At 34.9% G+C, this 14,366-nt stretch overlaps 1 protein-coding gene across 1 annotated transcript; it reads right to left on the minus strand.

Annotated features, from left to right (window-relative positions):
• Positions 1-51: 51 nt before the first annotated feature.
• On the minus strand, positions 52-1,687 carry LOC109855865. Its single transcript, XM_020430531.1, has 3 exons — positions 1,357-1,687; positions 1,066-1,238; positions 52-899 (listed from the first exon to the last, which is right to left on the minus strand). The coding sequence occupies exons 1-3, from the start codon at positions 1,549-1,551 to the stop codon at positions 815-817; spliced, it is 453 nt and encodes a 150-aa protein (XP_020286120.1). The 5' UTR covers positions 1,552-1,687; the 3' UTR covers positions 52-814.
• Positions 1,688-14,366: the final 12,679 nt, after the last annotated feature.

Consider the following 14,366-nt stretch of genomic DNA (forward strand, 5'->3'; position numbering starts at 1 on the left):
TGACTGGGAGGAGAGGAAAAACAACACGTGACTAAAGTCACGTGACTTTACTTTAGTCACGTTGTGCGCGTACCCCTACCTCGGTGCTCGGCCGGCTGCTCGATCTTTCTCAACTCGACACTTGTGCACATAGCCCGGAATAGAACCATGTCCAAACCACAACCATCTTTTACGAACCATCTTATACGAACATATAAATGTGCGCACACATTTTTCCGTCCCACTTTGCACAGACTGCGAACTGTCAGATGCAGTAATGTCTTTACTGTATCTGGTGTGGTTAAACAATGTAGCACACATACTTTAATTTTTTTTAATAGAAAATAGAGACAGTTTTTATTAAATTCTTTTGTTTTATCTTATTATATCGTATTATAATTTGTATATTTAACTGAAGATAATTAGTTATTTTCCCTTAGTTAGTTAGTAGCCATCGACAAATTTGTTTTGTTAGCAAGTATTGACAACTTCGATTGAATGCCAGTTGAATTGAAAAGATATTAAACTATAGACTAAATAAATTATCTTTTGACGGGATTCAACAAAATTGTCTAATCACATTGACCAGTTTGGCCAATGTGATTGATCATTTTCGATGAGTTAAACGATCGATAAACCACTCTTGAGGAACAAGTCAATCGGTAAAGTCGAGAACCCCGAGTTCTTCGAGGAGTTTCGAGTGTGTGTTGTTCTTCGATCGGTAAATATACTAAAAGTTAAAAACTATTTTTGTTCCGAGTTCTCGTTTAGTATGTACACATCTTTGCAGTGATATATCTATTAATCTTCTGTCTGATTCTTTTAACTTGGTTTTCTATGTACAGTCTGGTGTAGAGTCCACTGCAATATCTGATGTTTTTGTAGAATTGTCATTATTTGTACAGATCTCACTGTTATTTCTAAAAAAAAAAAAGAAAAGAGTAAAATTATTTCATGTCTGCAATACGTATGTAATAAACGCATTATCACTATTAAAATCACCAGAGAATTTCTTCTCCGCAAATATCAAATTATGCTTTTATAGTTTTACAAAAATTTTCAAGTATTTAATAAGATATATATTACCGATGCTGGCCATTTTGTACACTAGGACTCTGTTCGTATGTAGAATCGTATTCCGCAAAAACGATATCCAAATTGTCACACTGCTCTTTTAGCTCTTGATACAACTGTTCTGCTTCCTTCAAGAGCAAATCAACCGTGTCTAATTCCGGCAACTCAAAAGTTTCCACAGCATCCTAAATATGTGTCATAATTTTTATAATTTACAGGAAGAAATTATGTTTTCTAACATATTTATTTGTTGTTTTATAGATACAATTATAAAATGTATATAAAATTGTCCACGAGACTTACTTTAATATCGTGGATACAACTTGACAAGTTTTCCAAACAGACGGTATTTTCCTTATTTTTCTCCCCATACCCACCGACCATCAGATGAGGCATTTTCCAGATCTTTTCGAGCCAATTGATATTCTCGTCGATCTCGCGCGTTTTTTGCCGTAATCTCTCGAAATAATTTGACAATGTCGAAGAATCACAATCCATCTCTGTCGTCAACAAAAATCAACCAACAATAATTGTATCACAGACAATCCGACGCTCGACGATTCTGACAGTTCGTTTTGAACTGACGACTTTTAAAGTTTGAGCACATTGCTGCCAACCTGTTTTACGACAGAGAGATGCTGATCTCAGCGCTCTACATCCACAAAAGTGGAACTACGAAGCGATGTTTATCTTCAGACGATACAAATGTAACTCGGTTCGAGTCCGTCGCTACATTCGCAATTTTCACTATCGATAAGAGCGATTGCTCGAATCGACGCGAATCAGTCAATCAACGCATATTTTGACGAATTCGATTGGATACACTAATGCGCACCGAGTGCGTCTTCTTTTAATGTGTAGTAGAATATTTCAGTGTTAGTATTTTACTACACACTGAAACAGGACGCACTCAGTGCGCATCAGGCATCCCCAATCGAATTTGTTGTTTTTGTACATGTTGATCCAGATGTGTATCAAACTGCATAAAAAGCAAACGAGAAAAATTCGTGTACCAAATATGTACATTTGCCGCATTGGCGATGATGCGTCGTCACCAAACGCGTATGTAAACCAATTGTCGTTATTCGAAAACTCATAAAAGTACTTTTTATATTAACATATCTAACGAATAAATTATATTCTATTTACACATAGCGGTCGTACAATTCACATGCACCATCTGTGTGAGTTGTTTTTCTCACATGATTTATGTAATACACGAGTCGCATTTTCTGTATCATATACATATAACGATGTCGTCCACATGTTACTAATTGTAATGGCGCGCAATTTGCATTGGAAATTAATATAATATATCGTTCTTACGTCAAGAGTCATATTCCACAACGAATTCAGGTAGAATATTTTCTGTCAAACGTAATCAGACGCGAAGAATACGACTATATATTCTTCCGACGTCATTTTGCTTATTGCTTGTTGGCTTTTTTAGACGCGCGTACGCGCGCGAGCACAATCCGCGTAGTTGATTATTATCTCATTTGCAACAAGGTAAAAGATCATTTGGATTATTATTCTCGCGTACGTCAGAAATGTACCGTACGTTTCCTTTTTTTTGTCATAATAAAAAAAAAAAAAAAACAAATGCGCGAATGTAATGTAGGTAAGAAACGTTTTGATAGATACTTTGCGAGAAAAAAAAACACGCGAAACGTTTCTGCGATTCAACTTCTGATTGTTTTTTGTCGCTCAGAAGCCAAACTTTTGCGTGTAAATAAATAAATATTCATTCGAAACCAACGTCAGCAAAACATTAATATTTATCAAGTGTATATTTTTGTTGGTTTTAAGGTAAAATTTCTGAATAATTTTCGTCGAAGATACACAATAAATGACTCTCTAAAAGCGCTCCGTTAAAAAAAAATTTTCCAAACTATGTACCACGCAATATTTACACAGAGAAACTTGTTACTGGTGTTTAATAATACTTTTATTTTAAATATTATTATAATATTTTGATTATTATTAAAAACTCACTGCAGACCGGTGCTTTCGTTACTCAAGATAAATACTATTTTGACAAAACCGCACGCGGTAATAAATTTCTACAAGGAAAGAACATTAATCTTTTATCCCGCTTGGCAACGTGTATCTTCAGCGTGGACTTTGAAATAATCGAGACACACAAATTATTAACCAACAAGATTTATTTAACAAACGTTAATTTATTGTTACTTGCGTCACAAATATGTCAACAGGTTAATTAGCGCGTATCTTACTATGTTCATTTGCGCGCGCGGCAATGAACGTAATGTGAGAATCGCAAATTTTAGAAATTACTTGTTGTCAAATATTATTTATGTAATATTGTCAAATTGTAATGCAGAAATTAATGTTTTATTTATTAATGTTTTATTTATTATTCTAATTTTTGTAGTTCACAAAATCTGTTTCACACTCTCGAGACGTTTGTTAAAAATTATATACATATTTTTACATGTATATACATTAACATATACATTGTTAGACATATAATATGACTCCTGATGTGTCTACGTATTACATCACTCAAAGCCAAAAACTTATTTTAAAATTTTATATCATGCATAAAAGAGCCTCAAGTCTTTTTTAACTTACACGTGTCGTGAATATTAAAGCCTGGAATCATCATCAGTTTGATTTGCGTGTGTTCTGCACGTTATTTTACTATAGTTGCTTTCTTCTTAGCTCAGCACGAAAAAATTTCTGACTGATTTAACAACGCATGTTCTTTTTGCAAAAGATTCGCGATTTTTTCATTAGATATATATCTTGTCGATTATTTAAATTTTCCAACCTTTTTTGCGAGAGAACGATCCGAAAACAATCTTCTGAAAGAGATTAATTAACTTCTTACGCAATTTTTAAATAAAGTTTCTGAGAAAATATCGCGTAATTTATTTGTTTCGATTTGTAATCTCATTGTGTAGTCGACGAGAAAAAGAACTGCGTTGGACAGAAAGTCAAACGCAGCTCGAAAAGTTTCGAATCCGCGATAACTCGCAGAGCAACGCGTAAATGTTTTAATTAAGCGCAATCGCGCTTTCGAGACGCACAAAAAAAAAATGACGTTATCACGCGAGACTTCACACGTGATCGTCTAAAAAAAAAACATGTCTCGTATTAATTAACTTTTAAAAGTATTTTACTTAACAGAACATTGCATAATTTATTTTTTGTTTGCAGAGAAATGTCGTCGACATTGTTGTATATTTATGATGATGTAAAATGAGAAGAGATTAAAAAATTGCCGAAATCTTTTTTTAATCTCTTCTTCGAGAATTTGAATTGACGTAATAACACGCGAAGTGTTTTCTCGGCAGCTTTAAAGTCTTCGAGCGAGGACACGCGTTCAAACTTATTCTTGTCTATTAAACCAATAAGCGAGCTTATGAGGGTTAATAGATGTTTAATGCGTCGATTGACCCGTGAACGATTCGCGAAGCTGCTCTTTATCTGTAATAATCTGCGTTTCTGAGAACGACTGCCAAAAAGCACCGATCACTTGCGAGAGATTTAATTTATCTTTTTTTTTCTCCGAGAGATCTTCTTTAAAAAATGTCTATTGTGGTGTGTAACGTTGCAGTCCTCGATGCTTCGTTTAACCTTTCTCCAGACTCCAAAAATGACCTGCTTGAACAGACTGAGTGTCTGTGAGACCCACGAATTTAAACTTGAATATTTCCGCAAAAAATTTATATTTTCCAATTGTGGTTTTTTGAGTCAAAAGTTTGAACGATTCTGCGTCGATTAAAAAAAACCAAATTGAAACAATCTCTAGTGGTTTCGAAGATATAAACGTTTAAAAGAAACTAATTTTTACTAGAAATACTGGTTTGGAATTTTTGAGTGGGTCTGAGAGACCCGTGTTTGTTTTTTATTTTTGCGAATACGAAAATAGCATCGTCGAAACTATCGAGTGGAAATCGATAAGACACGCGGAGAATAACGTTGAATTTACATTATGAAGTAGCTTTCTTCAGCTTTCACTACAATTATATTCGTCTCACATAAATAAAAAATCTGATAAATTTGATCTCACGTGCTGTTTATTAGCAAGGATTGCAGGTCGTTCATAATAAGGTTAGCAAAATAAGGTCGCACGTGTTTTGTTGAAGATATGCGCTTCTAAGCGAATAAATGCGTGCGTGAAGGTAATTTGTTATAGACGCGCGTCAAGAATGTATCGAAGAAATGAATTAGAAACGGTATACTTGACACTTATTTCCGGTTGTTTTCTCCTCACAGTGTCGTTTATTACACCTGCCACGCTTGTCGGAAATTTGCGACTTGATCGATTTTTTATTTTTGGGCCTTCGTGCGCGGAAGAAAAGCATATCTTCTGTACTCGCGTTGCTTTTGCTTTAATAAAATATAATTTGTCGAGAAATTGTGCGCGTGATGATTAACAGCGATTCACGTGGCAACTCGATAGCAGAACGTTGGACCGTTTCATACTTTATTGCGATCTTTTTCAAAGCGTCTCTCGCCGACCTAAAGTTCACGCGATAAATTCTATCTCGGTACAGCTATTTATTGCTCCCGCGCAATATCATTACAAAACACGCATTCAAATGAGCGGTTTTTCTAACAACGCGTGATCGTAAAGGAGACAACGACTCAAGAAGAAATTATCGCCAATGAAATGTTATTGTTTTGAAATAATCGAACGACAAATGTCACGCTAACGCGCAGTGTTTAATTAAAATAATCGTGATTATTATTATTTATTGTCTACACATATATATTTGTAAACAATAAATAAGCTCGTGACAATCTTGAAATGAGTTTGATTAGGGTTGAGTGTAAGAGCCAATCACAGGAGATGTTAATGTAAAGTCTTTTTCCTTATTATGAAAAAAATTCAGACAAATTTTCGATCGTTTATCAGTAAAAACCGAAATAATATAACAATTACCCAACAGCAATTAAGGAGAAATTCCTAATAATTACAAATTTTAATTTGTAATTGTTTAGAAATGTGTTATTTTTATGTTAGGCCAAATATATAAATTTATATAAAATTTAACATACATTAAATTTAAATACAATAAATATTTGTCTTTTGCGCGTATTATATCAAATATAAGTTTAAATTCTCAAGTGATACGAATTCGGCTACTCTCTCGTCTGTGTTCATTCGCGTTTCAAATCGCGACGAGGTCACCAGACAGAAGAAGATTCCCCGAACTCATTTCATATAAGAGAGATCCAGAAATACTTAGCGGTATGTACACGTGTATTCAGAACCAGCTTCAACAAGACGATTGATAGTGTCAACACGCAGCAATTATACTGCCATGTGCTGTTGTTCGTTGAAGAAAAGCCTTTCCGAAGCGAAGACGCTCACTCGAGACCGCACTATCATACTCAGCTTTGCTCAAGTGGTAAACTTGAAGTCTCGTTCATAATTGTACAACGCTTTTACGTCTGAAAATAAAGCGAACGTCTCTGACAAATCCGAACAAATCTATCAATCACGCGATATGTGTGACGTATTTACTGACGATAATGCAACAATGTTACGTGTATACGCAACATTGTTTGAGAAATGCTATTTTAAGTAAGCGCGAAAGATCATTAAAATTGCGCGTTTTTCTCGCGAACGATCGCTTCTGTCAAATAAACAATCATTTTTATTTTGCGCGTCTACAAGATAGACTACTGCTGACAAATACGTAACTACTGACAACTTTGCATAAGACGCGTAAAGTAAAGTTAAATCTGTTTTTTTTTTTTTTTTAAACAAATAATCCAACAAAATTGATTTTTTCAAGTTAATTTAAGAGGGTGAAAGAGCATTTCTATGAACGAGAATCTACTGCGTATGACGTGCTCTCAAACGCCTTGCTACTACTTCTCTTTTATTAGTTGGAGTTTTCTGTTTTGCGGTTTTTCCCGGACGTGTTTTCGCACCAATGAATAACATACACTTTTCCCGCGTGCAGCATCGCGGCATGTTATACTTATTAAATCATACGAGCAATAAAACGTTCTTCCTACTCATTAGAATTTCAGTTTCCACGTCGCGTAATCCTTTTTTTCAGACAGGAGACACACACATCCCACCGGATGAATGTGTGAATATATTTAAAAGTAGTTTATAGTCCAAAAAAGAGTCAAGATAAACATGTGTTTACGGCGTTTTCTGATAAATAACGCGTCAATAAGAAATTCACGACTAATGATGTCAATTGTAAATCTTTCATTATAGTAATTTCGTTGCGATTGCGACAACAGACGCGTCTCGATGTGCGAATATTTCTTCAACTTTTTCGACTACGCGCTATTGTTTTCTCGGTTTTTTGCACGACTAAGCAAAAATTATGAGTTTTTTTTTTTTTTTTATCTTTCTACGAAAGAAAAATACTTCGACTGTGCGATTTTAATGCGGTCTGATTAAACTATTTTTCTGCTCCTTTATGTCGCGCTTCGCAGTTATATGCTAAAGAGACAATAAGTCGCGTTCTCGGATAATGTATAATATCACTTGCACTCGAGACTCAATTAAACTGTTGCGATTCTTCGAATTAGATTCATCTCAAAGTGGACGCAAAGTTTTATCTTCCAAGTTTTATCTTCTAAGAACGTTCTCGAGTGTGATTGTACAATTTCTACACTTTTATCGAAACCGCCACGATAAAACAGACTAACGCAACTGATTAGCTAATTGCAAAAGATACTTTCTTTGTAAGATTGAAAAAAGGGAATTGGCTGAAAAACCAATTAACACATGCTCTTTTTATATTTTAGCGTGGGATGTTTCAAAATATATTTTTATTTGATCAAACAAATGAGAAGAGAAAGGTACACGAAACTGTTTCCAAGAAAATTTTGCTTGCGTTCTGACTTTAAACAAATTTATTTTCTATGAAACCGTCGTTATTGTGTTTCCAATAAGGAAATGAAATTAACGATACAAAAAAAAATCTTTATGTAATTTTTTCATATCGTGTTTTCTGTGTGTGTCTTTATTGTTTACGTATAAAACATTTTCAGCATCAGTTTGATTAATTATCTCTCTTTCTCTCTCTCTCTCTCTCTCTCTCTCTCTCTCTCTCTCTCTCAACAGACATGGAAGATCGCATAAACAAAGCGAATAGATCTTTTGATAGAAACGTCTAGACTAGATGTTTAATGTAATCAAATCGCTCGGATTAATGAATGTGCATCTTTTTTTTGTGTAATATTTAACCAGACGTCTGCGCGCGGACGTCACAGTAGCAGAAATATGGTTTTAAATAGTAAATGGCCTTCGACATAATTGTTTATCGATGTTTACTGACACACGTGTTAAGTTCTCGAACTTACTAGAAAATATACAAATCTTCAAATGACGTCTGTTTTTTAATCAGAAATAGCAAATTTCTATTTCAATATTCACGATCTTATCACTACAGTATACGCGTCTTTGGCTGATCGTTGCGATTTATCTATGTATGTAGCTCTTGCTCGATATCTGTAACTATCAGCATAATATAGAGTAGAAGATAAGAATAGAATAACAATTTTATACACGGTCTCTGGTGTAGCTTCTTTTATCTCATCTGCAATAAATCGATTTTTTAACAAGAGCAAAGACAAACAACGATACAAGTAAAGAAAATATCTAGTCACATTATTTTATTTCAATTAAATTTAACAAATTTAATTTTACATTTATTTTACTTTTTTAATTACACAAAACGAGATTATTTTGCATCCGATCCTTTTTGAACTCGGGCTCGTGTTTGTTCATATTCCGCCTGAGCGGATTTAAAGAACGTTGAAACGCATATGCCGTTACAATAATGCCATGTTCTGTGCGGCAAAAGTTCGACAAAAGTTCGACAAATAAAACGCACAAACATCGCGTATAGAGAGAAAGAGAGAGAAAGAGAGAGAGAGTGGGAGAGAGCAAGAAACACGGCGCAAAGAAAGAATTTTCATGGTCATCGACATTTTTCAAATAATCTCGAGAACGTAATATCCCCGGGAAATCCCAATTTCCGTTCGGGACTCAGATGGGCAGGTATTAATTTTTTTTTTTTTTTTTTTACAACGCATCAGCTAAGTATGTAGCACGAACGATCTTGTGTGTGGGTTCTTGACGCATTACCCGTCGGCAAACCGCACACAACCACACGCGTATCTAAACGCGATTCCAACACGCAAATCGACAAGTCGGCTGTCACGAACTCAGACGAAGGTCACCGGCAGCCTATATATAAGCGAACCGGTTGATAGTAGACTTATTCACAGAGCGAACGACGTTCAGCACGTTTCGATCTAATAAGCTAAGCTCCGAGACTCTTTCGCGATCAAAGCACTCGCGCAACTGTCGTTGACATCTCGTTGTCACATATCGGCGTGATCTGTCACGTGTGTAAAAGTGCCAAGTTCCAGCGGATATCTCAAGCGAGTTACTTCCGCGGTTGTGAAAACCATCCAGCTTTCTTGTACGGAAGAAGAATCAACGATCTATCAACGATCATGTACACGAATCCGTTCAACCGCAAGCACAGCACGATCCGCCAGATGCTGGACCGTTTGTTGGACTCCACGAAGAAGCCCATGAAAAGGTCCGAGAGCATCTCCAGTTCCAGCAGCAACGGCAGCTCGAAGGGTGTCGGCCACGGATCCTTCGGCCAATGTCACTCCTCGTCGTACAGTCACCGGGGCGCTCTCACGTGGGGCAGAAAATAATCGCCCCCATGGTTGCAGAGAAGATCCCGAAACACCGTCTTGATCATCAATGCCTACGTGTTCAAGGCACATTACGCTGCTTCTCTCCTGTTGCGAAGGATTTGCTCATCACCAATAAAATCCTTTCGAAGGAAGTGGCTGAACTGAAGTACCGAGCTGCTTCTCGACCGGATGTAGTCACAGAGTAATCTCTTCGGTCGGATCGGAAAAAGAAAACCACCGTCAAGATCCAAACCGCAAACATCCGAGGAATCCTGTTAATCGTCGCGCGATGGAAGTTTCCACATGATGTTTCCGTGAGAGCATTTCTTCTTTTTATTGAAGAAACGCTTGGAAACGTTTGCGCACTTGTCGGATTCCCGCATCGACCAGCAGAATTTAATCTCATCGTTCGCGTCAGCTCATTTATATATCGACCTATTCGCAGTGCCATGCATTAATTAGATCTAGAGATCGTAGTATTTAATAATTCAAGAAGATTTCATAAAAATAATGACTTTTCTTCATTGAATATTACATGCACACATATACACATACACACAACATAAATACATGAAACCTAGATCACTAGTCAAACCAGTATTATAAATATCAATTGTCAGCTCATTGTCAGCTCGCTGTTCATGCACACAATCATACTCGTGTAAATTATCTTCATGTAATTTATTTTGTAACGTTTTGTATGGCTATTCGAATAAATATCGAATACTTTCTATTATATATCTCTGGTTCCTGATTTTCTTTACCTTTTTCACGCACCTAACAGATCCTTCTCCTGTTTTTTTTTTTTTTTTTTTTTTTCGAAACAAATTGTTGTCTTTATCTTCCTTTCTTTCCCTTCGTTAATTTATGTTAACAGAAATAATGTTCTTAATTAACATCGATGGCACGCTGGAAATAATAAAAAGCAACAACATCATATATATCAAATAAATCAAATAATATTAATAAGTTAATTATTTACAGTTATTAGACCGTGCGTGTAACGCGAGTAAAACTTCTTACGTGTTTTATCGGGAAGAAAAAAAGGATATTGCGACACGCACGCACACACACACTTCGGTTCGTTAGAGGTTATCGTCGTAAAGGGGAATAACTGATAAATCTATGAGCAGTTGCGTATCGGGAAAGTTTTCAATACTTCATAAATATTTATTTACTCCAAGAGTTTTTCTCACCGTCGCTAGATAACTCCGAACGTTTTTGTCCTTTACGATAAAATTCCATGTTGAGAGAAGGAGAGTAAGAGAGAGAATGGCTCTCTGTTAAAATCATCCGCACAATCTAGTTTTTTGTTACAACATATTAAAAGTCAATAACGGATAATTGTTTGAAAACTAGAACAAGAAATCCATACTAACAACTTTGCCAGGTAAGTTTATCGGAATTTGATTCCTGACGTAAATCAGATAAAAAGAAGTCTGCAATTTGTATTTTTTTTCGCGACGATACTTCGAAATATACACGGAATGTTCCATTTTAATTAAATTTTTTTCTCTTCAAAAACTTTTTTATTTTTGATTATAGAAAAAAAAAATACTTCGGACAAAAGTCGCTCGAAGAACACATACAATGTCATATGTGGAGCTAATTTTGTAAACTCTGAAGCTTCGTATTTCTGGAACTGGCTTTGGTACAAAAGACGATTTTGTTTCAAAAACAAGATCTACAACTTTTTATCTCAAATCAAGAAATTAGTTACATTTAAACTTACTTGAAAACGACAACACGTGTCCTCCGTCAAAGCAACAACTTTTATCTTTGAAACATTTTTTTACGATCAAAACAGTTTTAGAGAGAGTAGATTAAAATAGATTGTATATATATATATACATATATACAAGTACATTCACGAATATGTGCATACAAACGGTGATATGCTCCTTATCGACTGAGTTTAAAACAATGTGATAAAACCTCCAGTAATTGACACTTCAAAGATCTATCAAATTTTTTCAAGAATATCAACCAGAGGACTCAAAAATCATATTGTCATAAAAAATCCACTTCAATCTTACTATAATGTCAGATAAAAAATGAGACAAAACTGTTGACACAAGAAAAAATTAATAGGTGTCAATTATTGAAGAGACGCTGATTATAGATTCGGTCTACAAATATTTTGCCGGCAATATTTTCTTTCTAATTTGACGGAAACATTTATCTCAGCAAAATATTATTAATCTGCTTTTTTCACGTCTATAAAAATTGTGTATCACTTTCATGTTTTATTTAACTACTTCTTTGATTATTTCCGTATTATATATTACAACTTCCGCAGATCGGGAGTTTCTCGAATATAAACGATCGTATTTTTTTTTTTATCACGAGTTTAAAGTGCAATTTGACTATCCGGAAGCATGTGTGTGTGTGTGTATGTGTGTGTGTGCGCGCGCGCGCATAGAAACGTTCTGATCGACCTTGTGATAAAACGGCGGTAAAAAGAAAAAGAAGAGGAGCGATTCTTTTGAATGGAATTTGATCAGACTCGAAGGACATTGGAAAGATAAATATATGCATTTGCATATATTTATGTCCGCTTTATAATTTACAAGCCGTCCGCAAGCGCAACAACTAATTTTCTTAAATCAATTTCCGCGTCGATCGGTCAAGTGCAACGAAAAACAAAATTGATTTACGTTCTTATTTCTTAAAAATTGTTGACACAGATGAAGGTCAAAATTGAGACAGACAAAACTATGACGTTGCTCAACGGAACCGGTCAACGATATGTTACATCGAGTCAATTGCGATAACCTACGATAAATGTTAAATATTTTTAATAATTTTTTTTGTGATGAAAAGTTTTTGCCTCCGCGAGGACGTACAATTACATAAAATTGATTTTCTGTCTGGCGTGATCAACGATCAGTTCGCGAATCGAGATTACGTGCAGAGCGTTCTATTTTGCAAAAGATGTGGATTATTATATAAAGATCCCATTTGCAAGAGAGTGACTGTAGATATTTATAACTCAAGATATTTATAGAAATATAATATACAATCGTCGATAAATAATGCATGATATTCGCATGCATAATGATTGCAGATATGAATTTTAAGCCGCGTATTCGCCTCACGTCTAATATGGCTAAAATTAGGCTAAAAACAAAGTTGATATTCAAGTCGTATTTTTCCGCGTTGTCTTGTTACAAAGCACGTGTACGCACGATCGCGTATTTTGTCAACGTTTCTCGTTGATTATTCATTAAGCAAGTGTTACAATTTTAGAAATAACGGAAAAATTTATTTCATTGTAAAATCTTTCCTGTCGATCTTTTTCTCGTTTCTCGACGGAATCGACGATCAACAATATGGCTTGACTTTTTCAAACCGTTCGGGTCATTTTTAGGTCCATCTCAACGACAATGATCACAAATAAAATCAAAATTGATTTTTACCTTCAATATTATAATTTTTACCTCGCGTGACTTTGTTTATATAACGCGAAATAACTTATTATTTATTTGCTATTTGAGTCATGTCGGACCCACTTCAATATAATTAATTAAAATAGAAATTAGTTTTTATTCTCGATATTTGTCTTTTTGTCATTTAATGCAATTTATTTAAAAAACATTTGAATCTGGAAATTATCGCAATCTATCCAGCTGCAAAATTTATTAGCCGCAATGCGAACAGCGTTGAAAACGTGTTAGGTTAGCTCAATAATATTAGCATCTTGTTAGAAAAACAATTAACGTTGCAAAGTGTTGACAGCGTCAATTGCTACTCTCGTCAAATGTATTCATTGTAATTAGAATTACATTTCATCGAACATATTTCACGGTTCGCCTTACAGCGATTCGTGATTACGCGATATTTTATAATTAATAAATATGGATAACTTGAAGACACATGTATACTCGACAAGCCTAACGTACAATATCTCGCAATGTTGTCATCTATTTGCACACGTGCAAACTTTAGTTGCATTCCTCGCTGTTTTTTAGCGAAGTCATATGATATATGAGAATAGTATTAAAAACAATATTGTATGATATGATAATGTGCGAATAAAAAAGTGAAATGTGGAAGAATTGAATTATGAAAAAAAAGCTTGTTACGATTATAGTTGGCTAATGCGTAATTATAATATATGCGATTTTATAACGCGCTTGCGCGCGTGTGTGCGCGAGATGATATTTTTTTTTTTTTATAACACTAACAATTTCCCGTTATCCTTTTCAAGTATTTACAAGAATAATTTTCAGCGCGAGTTTTTTTACTTCTCGACGAGATGAGTGCGTCTGAGAATTTTTTTTCGCGTTTGAGAGACATTTCTTTTCCGTCTATGTGTAATCTTTCGTTGCGCGATTCCGGAAATAGAATAAAACTTGTTTTTTCTGTACACACATGCGAAATAGCAACTCATCCAGATTAGATTCGAAGAATCGTCTTCACGAATGTTTTTTTTTTTTTTGCAATAGTTTCCGATTTTTATTGACGATATTATGTGCGCGATAACATTTACAACCGAAACATTCTTCTTTAACTGTGTTATACAATTTTGTATAATTTTTTTGTATCGAGAATAATTCAAATCAAGAATTGTGCGCACATTTGACTTTGTAATTTAACGATTAACTTTGCACGCGTTTTAACAACTCTGTTTTCAATTTATCGCTCGT

Source organism: Pseudomyrmex gracilis, unplaced genomic scaffold, assembly GCF_002006095.1.
Source record: "Pseudomyrmex gracilis isolate BER0280 unplaced genomic scaffold, ASM200609v1 scaffold_101, whole genome shotgun sequence".
NCBI classification, from domain to species: Eukaryota; Metazoa; Arthropoda; class Insecta; order Hymenoptera; family Formicidae; genus Pseudomyrmex; species Pseudomyrmex gracilis.

What these genes read in the sequence shown, in the direction of transcription:
- LOC109855865 (XM_020430531.1), bottom strand. Translation starts at nt 1,551, where the DNA reads ATGGATTGTGATTCTTCGACATTGTCAAATTATTTCGAGAGATTACGG. An exon ending in GTTGTATCCACGATATTAAA is followed by an intron (nt 1,239 to 1,356) that starts GTAAGTCTCGTG and finishes ACACATATTTAG; the next exon opens with GATGCTGTGGAAACTTTTGA. An exon ending in GTACAAAATGGCCAGCATCG is followed by an intron (nt 900 to 1,065) that starts GTAATATATATC and finishes TTTTTTTTTTAG; the next exon opens with AAATAACAGTGAGATCTGTA.